This window comes from Salvia miltiorrhiza, chromosome 7, assembly GCF_028751815.1.
Source record: "Salvia miltiorrhiza cultivar Shanhuang (shh) chromosome 7, IMPLAD_Smil_shh, whole genome shotgun sequence".
Taxonomy (NCBI): domain Eukaryota; kingdom Viridiplantae; phylum Streptophyta; class Magnoliopsida; order Lamiales; family Lamiaceae; genus Salvia; species Salvia miltiorrhiza.
Genome location: NC_080393.1, coordinates 15991282 through 16005272, shown reverse-complemented (window position 1 = coordinate 16005272; position 13991 = coordinate 15991282). Strand labels below are relative to the sequence as shown.

General features: G+C 36.4%; 1 protein-coding gene across 3 annotated transcripts; it reads right to left on the bottom strand.

The window, feature by feature from the left end:
• Positions 1-587: 587 nt before the first annotated feature.
• Positions 588-8616, bottom strand: LOC130995532 (actin-related protein 3-like). Of its 3 annotated transcripts, XR_009092187.1 has the most exons (10): positions 8040-8616; positions 7489-7951; positions 4617-4763; positions 3949-4041; positions 3604-3723; positions 3096-3206; positions 2882-3007; positions 2693-2791; positions 1043-1215; positions 588-926 (listed from the first exon to the last, which is right to left on the bottom strand). XR_009092187.1 is itself a non-coding variant. In XM_057920855.1 (9 exons), the coding sequence occupies exons 1-9, from the start codon at positions 8087-8089 to the stop codon at positions 1135-1137; spliced, it is 1290 nt and encodes a 429-aa protein (XP_057776838.1). In that variant the 5' UTR covers positions 8090-8564; the 3' UTR covers positions 588-1134. The 3 variants fall into 3 exon arrangements, 1 of the variants encoding a protein (XP_057776838.1); XM_057920855.1 differs by having other exon boundaries at positions 588-1215; positions 8040-8564; XR_009092188.1 differs by lacking the exon at positions 588-926 and having other exon boundaries at positions 2693-2808; positions 8040-8564.
• Positions 8617-13991: the final 5375 nt, after the last annotated feature.

The window sequence follows — 13991 nt, the reverse complement described above, 5'->3', positions numbered from 1 at the left end:
AGTCGAATTATGAATTTCATAATTTTAGAAAGAAATAAAAAAAATAAGAACATAATATATATATATATATATATATATATATATATATATATATATACATATAAACCTTTAATTTTATTATAAATACAAAATTACCACTCAATTTCAAAATTAATTTAAAATTAATTTCAAATTCAAATCTTATCATTTTAACGTAATATAGATATATTATAGATTATAAATTGGTCAAGTGACAATCATAGAATTGTAAGATCATAATTCAAATTTCACCCACACTTTCTAAATCAAAGTACTCTCTCCGTCCCATAAAAATATGCATAGTATGGAACTATATGAGTTTTAAAAAAAAATGTACAGTGTAGTGTAAATGGAGAAATGATTCCACATTGATTGTGATATTTAGTATGAGAGATACTACTATAAATATGGTACGCATATTTTTATGAAACCAACAAAAAAGAAAAATTCTATTTTATGGGACGGAATGAGTAGTATATTGTTAGGCTTTTGCATTTGGACCAGAGGTTTCCATAACCCCCACCCCTACCACCACCACCACCACCACCACCACACACACACACACCAAAAAAAGAAAGAACATATATTATTTCCATCAAAAGTAGAATTCTAAATGTAAAATTCCTGTTGAGACTTCCAGTCATAAGGGGGGTGAAATGTACAAGCGTAACCACTACTCTGAATTCAAATAAAACAAATCAATTTTCTAACAAGGTATGCTGATTTTGTTGCTCTTTCATCAACCAACAATGCAGTAACGACTAAAAAGCAAAAACCAATATCAGACCTAACTCAGCTGAACTACTATGGAAAAATCATCGAGCTATCCAGCCAATGCAACCAAGTGTAGTCTTTTCTGCGCGAAACAGAAGCAGGCGCGCCGGTAGCTCTCAAAATTATGTTGCTTCCTATTGAAAGAATACAAGAACCTCCATTTGTCACACTATAGAAGAAAAGTATGGTACATTGCCTCCGGCAAACTATCATGTATTCAAATAGAAATCACGTTTAGCTGTATACTTACGTCGACCCCAGAATACGCCGGCAAGGGGAAATTGTCACTTGTCATTTGGACATCATGAAAATGACAGCCTATTAATTCGATTGGTCTTCAAATTAAAACATCCCTTTGAATAATGGGTTTGTTCGGCATATGCTTGCTCCACATTCCTCGTACTCAGCTTTTGTATGGCATGCCTGAGTAGAAAACAAAAGAGTGTGTTCAAGATCCATGTTGATAAGAAGTTATATTTCTATACATAGATACATATTCAGACGGAAGGACGGAAAGGGTTATCAGATTAGCAAAATTCATGAAAAGTGCTACGAACAAATAAGTAGTTTCTGGAGCATCCATACTGGGGCAGCTCTCGAGTGAAATATATCACTCAGAATGTCCTAAAATTTGCCATTTATTTTATGGAAGGCATCTGCTTCAACTAAGTTGGAGTATGCTCATTTGCTGATAATAGTTGGACAAGTTAGCCAAGACCCCAACTATACAAAATTCTATAATAGTCTTAAGTCAATTTGCAATTTGTCATTTCTTTTTTACCTATGAACTCTTAGCTCAGAGTCATCCTCTTTTTTTCCACCCTCCCCAAAGAGAAACTAAGACCAACTTAATTTTGTAGTTCGATACTTTCCAAATCTCACCACTCTCACAGTTGAATATTACACTAAACATATGACATTTTCTATAATAAAAGATAAGGATGCAAAAGTGTATGTATGCAGTCATGCATAGGACCAGACCATAACTGCTCACAAAGATAAAGGTGAATATTTACAACATATATTTAGAAGTTTACTGATGTAAATCCAAGCAGTAATTCTAGGTCGTTCAGGCAAGTCCAGAAAAGGAAAACCTAGGACTATAGCCACTGAAAACACTTGTATAGGAACTCAGGATTTCTAGCTGTAACTCGAGTCGTTGATGTCACCAGCCAAATAGTATCAATATAATAATTTTGAGATGTAGATACAGCCAGGTACACAAACAGGACAGCGTGCTGCGATGTATACATAACTTGTAAGAGTAGTTATTCATAGAATTACGCAGATTGCACATGAATTTAGTTTTATAGCCATCACCAAAGCCTCAGCCTATGTAGTGCTAATAGTCTATATAACTGCATACTTGGACAAAATAAAGAAAAAATATTACTCCCCCGTCCACGAATTGCATCCCTATATTTCTTTTTTTGTCTGTCCACAAAATGAATCCCCATTTCTATTTTTAATAAGTATACCTCACACAACCCACTAACAACAAAAGTGGGACCCTTATTCCACTCACAACACACTCAACATGCCATTCTGAAACGGGGATACAATTCGTAGACGGATGGAGTATAATGGAAAGAAAAGAGCATTGACAGATTTCACTTCATTAGATTTGAGAGAAAAGTTAGTCCTGGCTGATGCTGTTGTATCAACATTTTCCCAGTTAATTTAACAGATGAAGATGATTACACAGTGCCAAGTTCTTAGATACAATTTCAATGGTAATTATGATATTGACAAAAATTCGAGAAACCCAACTAATTTTATATCTGCAATGAAGGATTGAAGCACTTATTGATATATTCGTACACTGATGCTAGCCAAAAGTCAACATTCACACCAAAGAGATAATACAGCTGTGAAACAAGCCAAAGTTAACAGCATATACCGTGTAAAACTCAGGCGTAGATGCGAGCACTGAGCCACCAAACCAAACTGCGTATCTCTGGATAGGATGGCTAACTACGTTTACTTCCAAGAGTTGCGCCTGGAGAAGAACATTGGCTAATAATCATGATTTGTAAAAGTCCTCAATTGCCATCAAGAGTGTGAATATAAAAGTAGCCTGATAGCTGACCTGTACTTGTCCACCAAGCCGATGATCTGATGCAAGGACTCGAGCATCAACAATCTTTTTTAGATCTCGTTGCAACCTTCTTTGGAAGTCTTTGAACATGGTTGACCCTCCAGATAATACAATATTCTGCAATACATCAAATGTTTATTCTCCTTCGATTCCCATGAACAAAAATCATGAATGGAAGAGGCAATCAACAACAAAATAGAATCACCTTGTACAAGGCTCTTCTTGTATCTATGGGGGAGGACTGGATACATTTGTCTATCACATCAGGTAAAGGGGTTGTAAAATCACTACTATAAATTTCAGGGTTGAAAAATACCTGCATAAGAAAGCCTGGAACTTCAGAAACATTTCTGATAGTGAAAACAATTTCAAGAGAACAAACTGTTTCTATGTTTTTTTCTGCATCCATCCATTTCCTGACTTGACATGCTCATTACTTAAATACACATGAGATTTATGCCAGAACTTTTGATCTGTCCCCCTTTTTTGTTTAATGAGACATAGAATCAAAACTAATATCATTTGCTTGAAAGTGCATTAAACTCGTTCATGAGCAGATTTTGGAGAAAATAGTGGACCAACAAATCGCCCATGTGAGTTCAGAAAAATAGTCATTTTGGCAATTTAACCCACGTTGTGGCATTAGCGACACCTTATAATAGTGAAATATGCTGCATGAACAGCTAGCTCTAAAGATGGTGAGAAAAGCAAACCTCTGGGCCAAGGAATCGTTCATAGCCAATATCACAAGAATATGGTGCCCCTGTTTTTGGCTTAGTACCACTCCACTGCTTTACGTATTTTGCAGGTTCTTTATCATGTTTATTGAACTCCTGCACTTGAAAAAAAATACTAGCTAATCAGAAAATTGTGTCTAATCAAAGTACCATGGATCCAGAACCTGCACATTTTAAGAAAGTTCAAGTTGTATATCATCCCATACATGAAAATCATATGATATTCTTCTGTGACAAATGTAGCAAACACTGGACCAGCAAGCACCAAATCCTATTTTAGAGGAAGGGGGGGGGGGGGGGTCAGCAGTCTATATGCTATACCTTGACAATGTCAGAACAAGTATAGCAATACATCTCCTTCACTTTCCGGGCTACTTCAAAGGAATCCTCAACTGGAAGGTTCTCTCCTCTTTCCTAACAATATCAGCAAAAGTAAATGATAAAAACACAAGCCCAGAAGACAATCAGAATACAAATTAAAGAAGATTAAGATCTGACACAGTGCATAACATAAAGGGTCCTCATATTCTTTTAGATAGTTCATAAACCAGTTATTACTAAGCACTACCAGAACAAAGAGAAAACAGATACACTATTATTTAAGGTAAATAGTTCTCGGGCCGACAATTAACCCGGGGGGGGGGGGGGGGTAGTGGAGTGCCAGTTTAATCAAGTAATAATCTCTGGTTCTTAAGAATATAATCACAATAAGAAAAAGAAAAAAAAAAAAAGATCCAACAAGTTCCATAATAACAAAGTTCTCCAATTCCTTTAGATATTTACCAGGAAGAACCAAAATGAGGTGGTGACGAATAAGAATAAGAGGATCTAACACAATTCTTGGTATGAATTATTTACTATTTGCCAGAGAGAGCTTAAGCTTATTGATATTTAACAATCAACTCTAATCAATATTGACGTCATCATAAAACATATTGTACATGAAGCAAAAACTACTTAGCTACAAATAGTTATAAAAGAAACCATACCTTCATGAGCTGCTGGACAAACACAGTCACATCTTCCCCTGTGATTGGAATTGACCTAATGCTGCCTCCAATAACGTAACCATCAGCAACAGGCACAACATGAGTAGCCCCATCCCCAACATCCACAACAACTCCTGTCATCTCACACTAAAAAGTGTCGGACATACAAAAGAGAAAAAATAATTAACTATCAGTGACTAGGAGAAGGTTTGTGTAAGTAAACAATGAAAAAGTTCATTTAAATGTCTTCATCACTCGTCAAATCTTATATTGACAATAAGATAAGAATTAATGATCTGAAACTAAAATTATAATCTAAAATATGCATGACAAAAAGTGAATCCATCCCAATAAAAGAAAGTGGATGAAGAAGGCGATAAAGCAAGCAAGATCGAGAGTGTATTGATATACAAATGCAACATGTAGATGAGATTAGGGTTTCGAACCATATAGTTAAGTCACAGAGTGGAAGCAACAGAAACATACAGAACAATATGCACGTAACATTAAGTATATGATACACATCCAAAATATCAACTCGAACAAAGCCATGAAGTGTTATCACCAGAAACATGCAATGGAAAAAGCAACTTTAAATTAGAAAGGCACTCCAAATATTCAAATGGAGAATAAAACATGTATAGGGACTAATAGCTTTTCCAATGGACTATACTATATTTACATAATTAAGATGAGTAACAAGTTAGTTGCAATCTATCTTGTATAAACCACTGAACCACTTTTGTCAGTCAGACCTTTGTTCGTGTTGTGGTTGAGCCATTCCTTACTTCCCTATCTAACTGTTACATAGTATTTGTAGAAATTCACCTCTAAGCCCTCCATAAATAATTTTGAGCCTCAATCCACAGGTCATTCCCAGATTCATTTTCCATTAAAAATGTTTTGTATCATGTCAGACCTCCAGCCATTGGTTTGGTCCAACAATTGCAGAAAAATGAATTGAGATTTTACATGAAGATGTGAAGACCTTTAAGAAATATTTCTAGAGACATAAAGGATAAATCAATGTTTAGAAGAATCAAGACATATGGTTGAAACGACCTCCTTAACAATAGCAACTAGCACAGCAGTATGTCAATTTCCTATTTGGTTAAGATTCAAGGACTGAATTGTCCGCATAGTACTTCAAAGCTAGTGATATCTATGTGAAAAATCTGAAGAAGATGAGCAAATTCAAAATGTAAAGGAAAGTTCAAATGCCTGAACGGAGGTTTTAGAGTTGTGAATACCAATTTGGGAAGTTTGAGAGGCTTGTCTGGTGAAGATAGGTCTCAATTCAAGAATCAATTTGCTGAAATGCCTGAGAAGAGTTTAAGAATTAATTTTGTCAAAGTGGAATGTTGAGCATGAAGAACTGTCGAGGAAAAGGATGGTTTAATAGAGAACAAGACAAAGACCTGCATGAATAATGGCACTGCTTCTGGCCATCAAGATCTCACGGAGGAAAGATTCAGAACCAACGGTAGCAATCAAATTCATGAATGCTGTAAGTGTTGTCGATGGATGCTGTATTTGCAGTAAATGCATCATTAATTCTGAATTTATGATACCGTTCATTATTTAGCTGTAGTTATTTCTTTCAGTTCTCTTGTTCTCTGCTTATCTCAATCCCTTCACTCTATCAATTTAGTCCTCGAGCTCAAGGGCTTTTTCAGTGAGAAGGGGTTGATGCATGTTCAGGATATGAACTCCAACAAAAGAACACATTAAGCAAGGAAGAAGACAACAAATTACCAAGTCAAGAAACAGAAAATGACAAGGGAAACTCCTTAAGGGAAATGGCATTTTCTGGCAGTCCTCAGGCAATATATATATTTAAATTCTTCTCCTATTTTAGTGTTCATATGAATCATATCACAAAATATGAGTCACCCTAAACTTCAAACACAACAAAACATTGAAGTTAAAAGCATAAGCATCCCCCAAAAATTGTCATGCTTAAACAACAAACTTATTATTCCAAATGAGGGAACACTACATGCAATTTTAAGAATACAGATGTCAAAGACTAATAGTCAACAAAGCAGTACAAAATTTTGCCTCATTGTAGCATGACCATAGTACATTCAAGGTATGAGCTCATATCTTCACAGTGAAAGTAGACAATAGAATAGCTAATGAACATCCAGACAACTAAATGAAGAAAAATGGCCTCCAGGCTTTTGTCAGACATGAAATCATATGAATGAGGCATTGGATAAAGGGCCCATAGAGTTTCGCTGATTATTTATTTCTTAAGCAGTACCCTTTTGAGCGATTTTTTATTTCATAATATGAATGTATATAACCACAAGAATTGTAGCTTAGTGGTATACTGGCATTCATCCCCTTTACAGAGTGAGAGACTAGGGTATGAATCTCAATACCCTCATCCCCCAACTGGAAAAAATATAAATTTAATATAAATAAAATTCCTTAAATGACAAACACATAAATAATGGTGCAGTGTCACTCGATCTGATCCCAAATTTATAAAAGTTTTTCTTCCATATTGGTACATTGACATACCAAGATTTATTAATAAATTTTCCCAACAACAGGTAGCCCCCTGCACTTCTTAGAAAGTATACCAGCTACATTCAGCCAGTTAACTAGGTGCATATCTTTTCATGTGGCCAAACAAAATGCAATTCATATAAATCATATGACACAACTGCACAGCTAGCAGATAAAAAGAGTGCAGAATCTCTATTCATTTATAAAAACTCAGGGCTCTTCAAAAGCATACTCAGAAAGAAAAGTGATAATTCAACTCCACAAACAGCTTGTAATCGGAAGTCTCAGAAACCAAGCTTAGAAAGTCAAGTTAGTGGCAAAACACTTGGTACTAATATGTAATAAGAATACCAACCTTGGACGTGGTGTAGCCAGCAGCCAAAGCAAGCACGGGCTGCACGGCAATATAGAGGCCCGGGACATTAAAAGTCTCAAACATTATCTCGCCAGTACATTCGCGATTCTCCGGTGCTGTCAACGGGCTCTCAGTCAACAAAAAGTAATGATCCTCTGGATCACAACGCAGATAATCAAATATGCACTGCTGCCAGAACCTCTCCATTGCATCCCAATTATCAACCTGGCCATGTCTAATAGGATTAGTCAAGTTATAAGAGCCACTAGTTCTAGCTTTAGTCAGCGCCTCTTCTCCAATATAAAAGTCCATATCGGCCATCACCCCCGCGCTATGCTGCACCATCCAATTGCCCTTGCCAGTACTAGTTCGTGCAGGATTGGTGATTGAATCATTGAGAGCTACTACAGTCGGGATTACGAAACACGGTTCTGCATTCCCAGCAAATCCCATTTTCGTGAACCTAAAAAGATAAGGAATTGCAAAATCATAGAGGGATTTAATCGAACAGCTTGATCAGAATAGCAAACATCGCGAAGACGAGGAATTACCCGGTGCCGTTATCGATGACTACAGCTGGACGAGAGGTGTAAGGGTCCATGAGCGAGAATGCAGCAGAGATTTTCGGAGGGTTTTAAGAAGAAAGGTGGTCATGGTCGTTCAAATGCAGAAGACGGCGGCTGCTGGCCAATCAACAGCGCTGTTGCTGCCGCGAACAAGCGCATGGACGGCGGTGGAGAAGGTTTCGATTCCATCCATATCATCGTTAACTCGTCGGAATCTTCATGGTCAAGAATCAAAAGTTAGGTGAAAGTGATAATTGAGAAGGAAGAATTTCAGGGTTGGGGAATTAGCTTTCTTTGTGTTGCCTAAAAAGCATCCAAATCAACAAAATGAAGAGGAAAAAAAGAGCGAGTGTTGGTGGGATTGCAGTATTTAATTAAATGTGATTGTGATTGTGATTGTGATAGCGGAGGATGGTAAAGTAGTTAGTTTGGGTGAGGGACGTTGGAGTTTGAGAATTGGGATTTGGATCTGATCTTGTGGCCTTGTGGCCTTGTGGGGATCAAAGTGAAAAATGGGAGAGGATCTCTTCCTCTCTGCCCTTTTTCTTTTTCTTTTTCTTTCAAGAGCTTTATGTTGTACTACTAACAAATAAATACTAGTAAAAGTTAACGGCATAATTGGAAAAACATACTTATAATCATGTGTTAAAACAACTAAGTGGGATCCTCTATTACTTGTATTTGTTACTCCCCGTCCCATTAACGAAGACATACTTTTTTTATTGGATTATCCCAATAATAAAGATACACTTCTAAATAAGGAAATAATTAGGGAATAAGAATACTTAATTAACTACACCTTAATTACATTATAAATAAGAAACAAAATCCTAAATTCTTTCTTTATCTCTCTGCCTCTCCGCCACTCTCTCTGTCTTCTCTGGCCTATCCGCCACTCTCTCTGCCTTCTCCGGCCGATGGCGGCTCCGGCGCCGCACCCCGACCGCCTTCCTTCATCCCCTCGCATCTCTCTTTGTCCGACCTCTCTCTCTTCCCCTCTTAGTTCTCACTCATCTCTGCCGCTCATCTCTCTTTCTCTAGACCTTTGTGTCTACCGCCGCCGCCTTCTCCGACCGAACAGCCGCCACGCATCCTCTTCTATTCTTCGGCGGATCTGGTTCTAGTGGCTGGGGTTTGCAGGGCGGCGTTGGATTTTGGGCGTGACGCGTTTGATTTTTGGGTGAGAACCCCTCCGCCTTGGTTTGATTTTGGACGAGAGGCGTTCGATATTAGGCTTCTCACAGTAGCTATTGCTGTAAGTAGTTACATATATGCAAGAATCTTGATTCATTGAAATAATTAAGGATAAAAAGGTTGTGATTGTGAGAAGTGCAACATGGGATTTTGAGGTCTGGAGTGATGGGAGAAGGCCATTATTCGTGTCGGTGTTCAACCATTTGCTGCTTGTGATTGTGGCCATTGCAAGATCCTTGATTTTGGAAGATAAACAGTAATTAAAAAAAATTACAAACTGAAAAATCAAAAATAAAAAGAATAATTAAATTAATTAAAATTATCAAAATTCTGAATTTTTAAAATTAAAAAATCAATCTAAAATGTAAAATAAAAGTAAATTAATTCAATAAACAAAAGTTAATCAATTACACTAATGATGTGGGCTTCAATACTTTATCACCTAAGCTACCTCTCCTTAATCTCCGTGCCTAAATAAAATGTGTCTTCATTTTTGGGACGGAGGGAGTATTATATTAGGGCGTGTTTGATAAATTGCTAGGGAAAAATGCAAGATTGATTATAATAGTTAAGTAGGCTGGGAATTGAACAGATAAGTGCAATTGGTGTTACAATAGTTGGTGTTTGATAGACAACAAATAAAACCCCATATTAGAATGTTTGATAGCCGTATTTTGTTGTTAGATACATAGGTAAATTTCCACACTCATCCCTACAGAAAATTCTAAATGATGTAATTGCCCTTAAATTTGGGTCCCCTTTTTTTAATATTTTTTGCTTGAACTTTTCGATAAAACCTTGTTCTATTGAAACCTCTTCAGTTTCCCGATGTTCTCTCTCTTCGCTCCGGCTTGGCGGGAATCCATTGCTAGGGTTATCGAGCAGCGGCGATCGCATTTTACCGGCGGTGTTGGTGCGTCGGAACGTATACGAAATGAGATCCGTTCAACAGGGTAAGTTTTCCAGAAATCAACTGTTTATGTGGAATTACAGCCTCAAGAATGTATTTTTGCATCTCAATTTGTGAGTGACAGATTGACATTTCATGAAACTCTTGCTCCGTTCAATGATGTATACATTTGTGCTCTGTATCTTATTGTCGGAATTTTTTGTTTATTTTAAACTTTGTTTTTTGTTTTGCTTTGTTCGACGGAACCATGGAGATAAGCTATGTTCTTTCCATTATGTACATATATCTATTTGTGAGTGACAGAGGGATAATATTTCATTTGATGGAGCATTGTATGTATCTTCTATTTTGGTTGCCTTCGATTCGTCATAAAGTAGGTAGCAATGACTTGGGCTGTGGTCGGACAAGAGTTTTGACGATTTTCAAAAATAAAATCCAAGGGTAAATTTGAAAAGAAAGATTTTAATCGAAGTTACTGTAGATTGGCAGATTACAAATGAGGGGGTCGGCGAGGTATTCAAATTCAAGGTGTAACAGTGAATTTAAGGGCGGGCCAGCCTTTTTCTCGGGCCTTCAACATTAGAATTGCACTCTATCAAACAACAAAAAATGGGCTAATTTGTATTTAATCAGCCCACTTGACCCCTATCAATCATGCGCTTAATGGATAAAAATATCCAATTCTATTAAGTGTATGCAAAAATATCTTATTACATATAACAAGTGTGAAAAATAGTCAAATTAAAGTGAATAGAATAAGATGTTGATAGCTTTATTTATTTATAGTAATAAATCTTGCATATTTTTCACATAATATAAGTTAAAAGCAAAATTGTCCCCAATAGGACACCAAGAGATGCGAGCTCATGTCTATGAACAGTTAGCTTTAGGGTTCAAACCCCACCGCTCCCCCCTCTACCAAGTCAAAAAAAAAAAGTTAAGAGCAAAGTTCATACTTTTTAAGTTAAATAAGTTTTTACTATTAACCCAAAACACACACACACACACACACATATATATATATAGAGAGAGAGAGAGAGAGATAGATAAAGTTTCGTGGAGAATGCTAAATATTTAAATAATGGAGAATGCGTGAGAAAACGGCGAATAAGTCGATAATTTCTATGAATAAATCAATGTTTCGTATGAACAAGCATTTTGGTTTGAATTTGAATCCTAGAGGGGGGGGCGAGATTTTCACCATATTTACTATATACGTCTGTTCACGAGTTATGTTGGTTTGTTTATATAATTTATTGATTTGTTCGTTTTACCACTTTTATTAAATTTACACTTTCTCCTTAAATTTCATGTTGAAAAGAAGTGAGTCATGTTTAATGGAACAGAGAGAGTATTAAATATTTTTAAAATATAGATTTTGATACGGTATATTTCATATATTTCGGTATACCGATGATGATATACATGCATTTTTCTCTCTTGGTTTGTCATATTTGATGTTGTGAGTATTTTGTGTGTTTGATGGTTTATTTGAACATATATTGATTTATTATCAAGAACTTGTTAATTCCTTGTTGTTTGAACAAATATTCAGGAATATGTAAGCTTAATATGGCAAAATGATGTGCATGGAAGTTTAAGTTCATCTCGATACGAGTTCGTGAGCACAAACAAGTCGAAAATCGGACATCGGATAAGGAAGAACGGGCCAAACAAAATCACTGCACAAAACTGTCAGGACCCCGCGGTTCTGGCCGCGGTCATGGGTCGGCTCGCGGGCAATTCGGCGACGAACGCGAGCAGGTTGCGCAACCGCGTCTTGGGCAACGTGTTTGTTAGGATTTTTGCGCGTTTTTCAATTTTTTCAAATATTTTTCGATCCTACACGGTTTTGACCTATATTTTGAAACCTATGACATATAAATACTCCCTAGAAACATACTGAAGATATCTTTTCTATCATATTCTATTTTCCCAAGAGCAGAGAAATACAGACGAAGAAGACCAAAAGAGTAAGAACTAAGAACATAAAACGTAATTGTCAATATTGCATAATCTTAGGTTTTAATTTGATATTGGGAGATGGTAATTATTACATGAACTAAGAACATAAAACGTAATTGTCAATATTAGCAATAGAGCTTGAGATAAGTGTGAGGACATAATCCTAAGGACCTTTTGGAGTTGCATGTTTATGAGTGATCCGGGGAGGTAGCTTTGCATGCAATCAACTGTTTGTAAGCCACGGGAGTGGGTATAGACTAGAATTGTGATTGTCTTAGGAAAATTTATCTTGGCTTATTGACTTGAATCTGCTAGATTATCTGAATATGTTGAAACGTTTGTGATGAGGATGGAATTTGAGGCTCTGATTTTTTGTCTCAGAACAAAACCGAGAGCCCGAATACCCTATCCATCCAGAGCAAAACCCTAGGAAAAATTTGGAATGGAACTCAGAGCAAAATTCAAAAGTGTGGGAACCTCGTTTGCGAAACCTTTTGAAGAGAGATAAATTCGAAGAAGTTATTCTTTGGCACCAGAGCTGAACGGTACCAAGTCTTAATAAGATTGAATATCAAAGTTTTATAAAACATACCTCAAGACCAGATCTGGGTGTACCAGAGTGGTGAAATACGGGTAAAACGTAGGTATATACGGAAAGGGGAGGCGCACTTGCAGGGACTCAGTGTAACTGAATTGTAGGTCGTCATTTTCTACCTTTTTGCAGAGAACGTCTCCATAACTAACAACTTGTCGATTGACGTAGAAGATGTCCTAAAGTAGAAAAGTCTGAATTACCCCTCCTCGTAGTGAAGAAGATGAATAAAAGGTCGGGACTACCCCTCTGTATCTGAGCTATGGAAATGGCCAGATTACCCCTTAGGTCATGCATTCTATAAATAGCACGAGTATCAGTTTGTGAATGACCAAGTTCAAATTATTACTCAATTATGATAATAAAGGCTAAGAAAAATACTCTAGTACTCCCATTCAAAATATTCAACCGTTGAAGGAGATAAAGGAAGAATTTGGAGAACATTCACTGTATGCATATGGTATAGGTCATATGTAGCTTTTGTTGTGGGATTATTCCTTGTATATGTGTTGTAAGTGTATTGGGCGATGTGTATCATGTTTGAGATGATGAAATTGTGCTCATCATGTGCTAATTAGGTTTAAAACTCTATAATGAACTGTTAAAATCTGAGCTTTTTGATTTACAACCCCTAATTTGCCTACATGTGTTGGTGTGTGCCCTCTATGCCATTATGTGTTGGTGTGTGTTGACTCAACCTAAAACACCTCTAGATTGACTTGCAATAGGACAAGGACACTCTAGCAATGGTAAGTTGACCCAAAGTCATCTCTCAAGGAAGATCTTAAAGGACTTCTAATTGTATCACAAGAAAGCGGTAAAGATCGGATTGAAAACTGTAAAATTAAACTAAAGCTTGGAATTGAAAACTTAAACTTGGAATTAACTAGGCGAAATTCAAATACTTAAACTTAAATAAATTACTAACCCTAGGCAGAATTAAACGATAAAGTAAAAGCGATATCAAAAGATAAAGTAGAAGTTACTAAGAATTAAACGCTACTATGCTAACAATTTAAATACTTGTAAATAAAAGGTTCTAATCTAATTGACATAAACAAAATTGCATAATTGAAAGCAAAACATAATTTATAACGAGGCAAAGAAATTAAAGTAAATACGAAATACCATAAAACGTCGCGAGGATGAAATGACTGTCACTTGATTACAACTCGAAATAGAAAAGTAAAGCAAAATGGAATTGAAAGCTAACTAGAACGAAAATCTCAAGAACTTGAAGAACAATGAAAACTCGAAAAAACCCTAAGTGTTTTGG

What these genes read in the sequence shown, in the direction of transcription:
- LOC130995532 (XM_057920855.1), bottom strand. Translation starts at nt 8,089, where the DNA reads ATGGACCCTTACACCTCTCGTCCAGCTGTAGTCATCGATAACGGCACC. An exon ending in GTCATCGATAACGGCACCGG is followed by an intron (nt 7,952 to 8,039) that starts GTAATTCCTCGT and finishes TTATCTTTTTAG; the next exon opens with GTTCACGAAAATGGGATTTG. An exon ending in CTGGCTACACCACGTCCAAG is followed by an intron (nt 4,764 to 7,488) that starts GTTGGTATTCTT and finishes GACACTTTTTAG; the next exon opens with TGTGAGATGACAGGAGTTGT.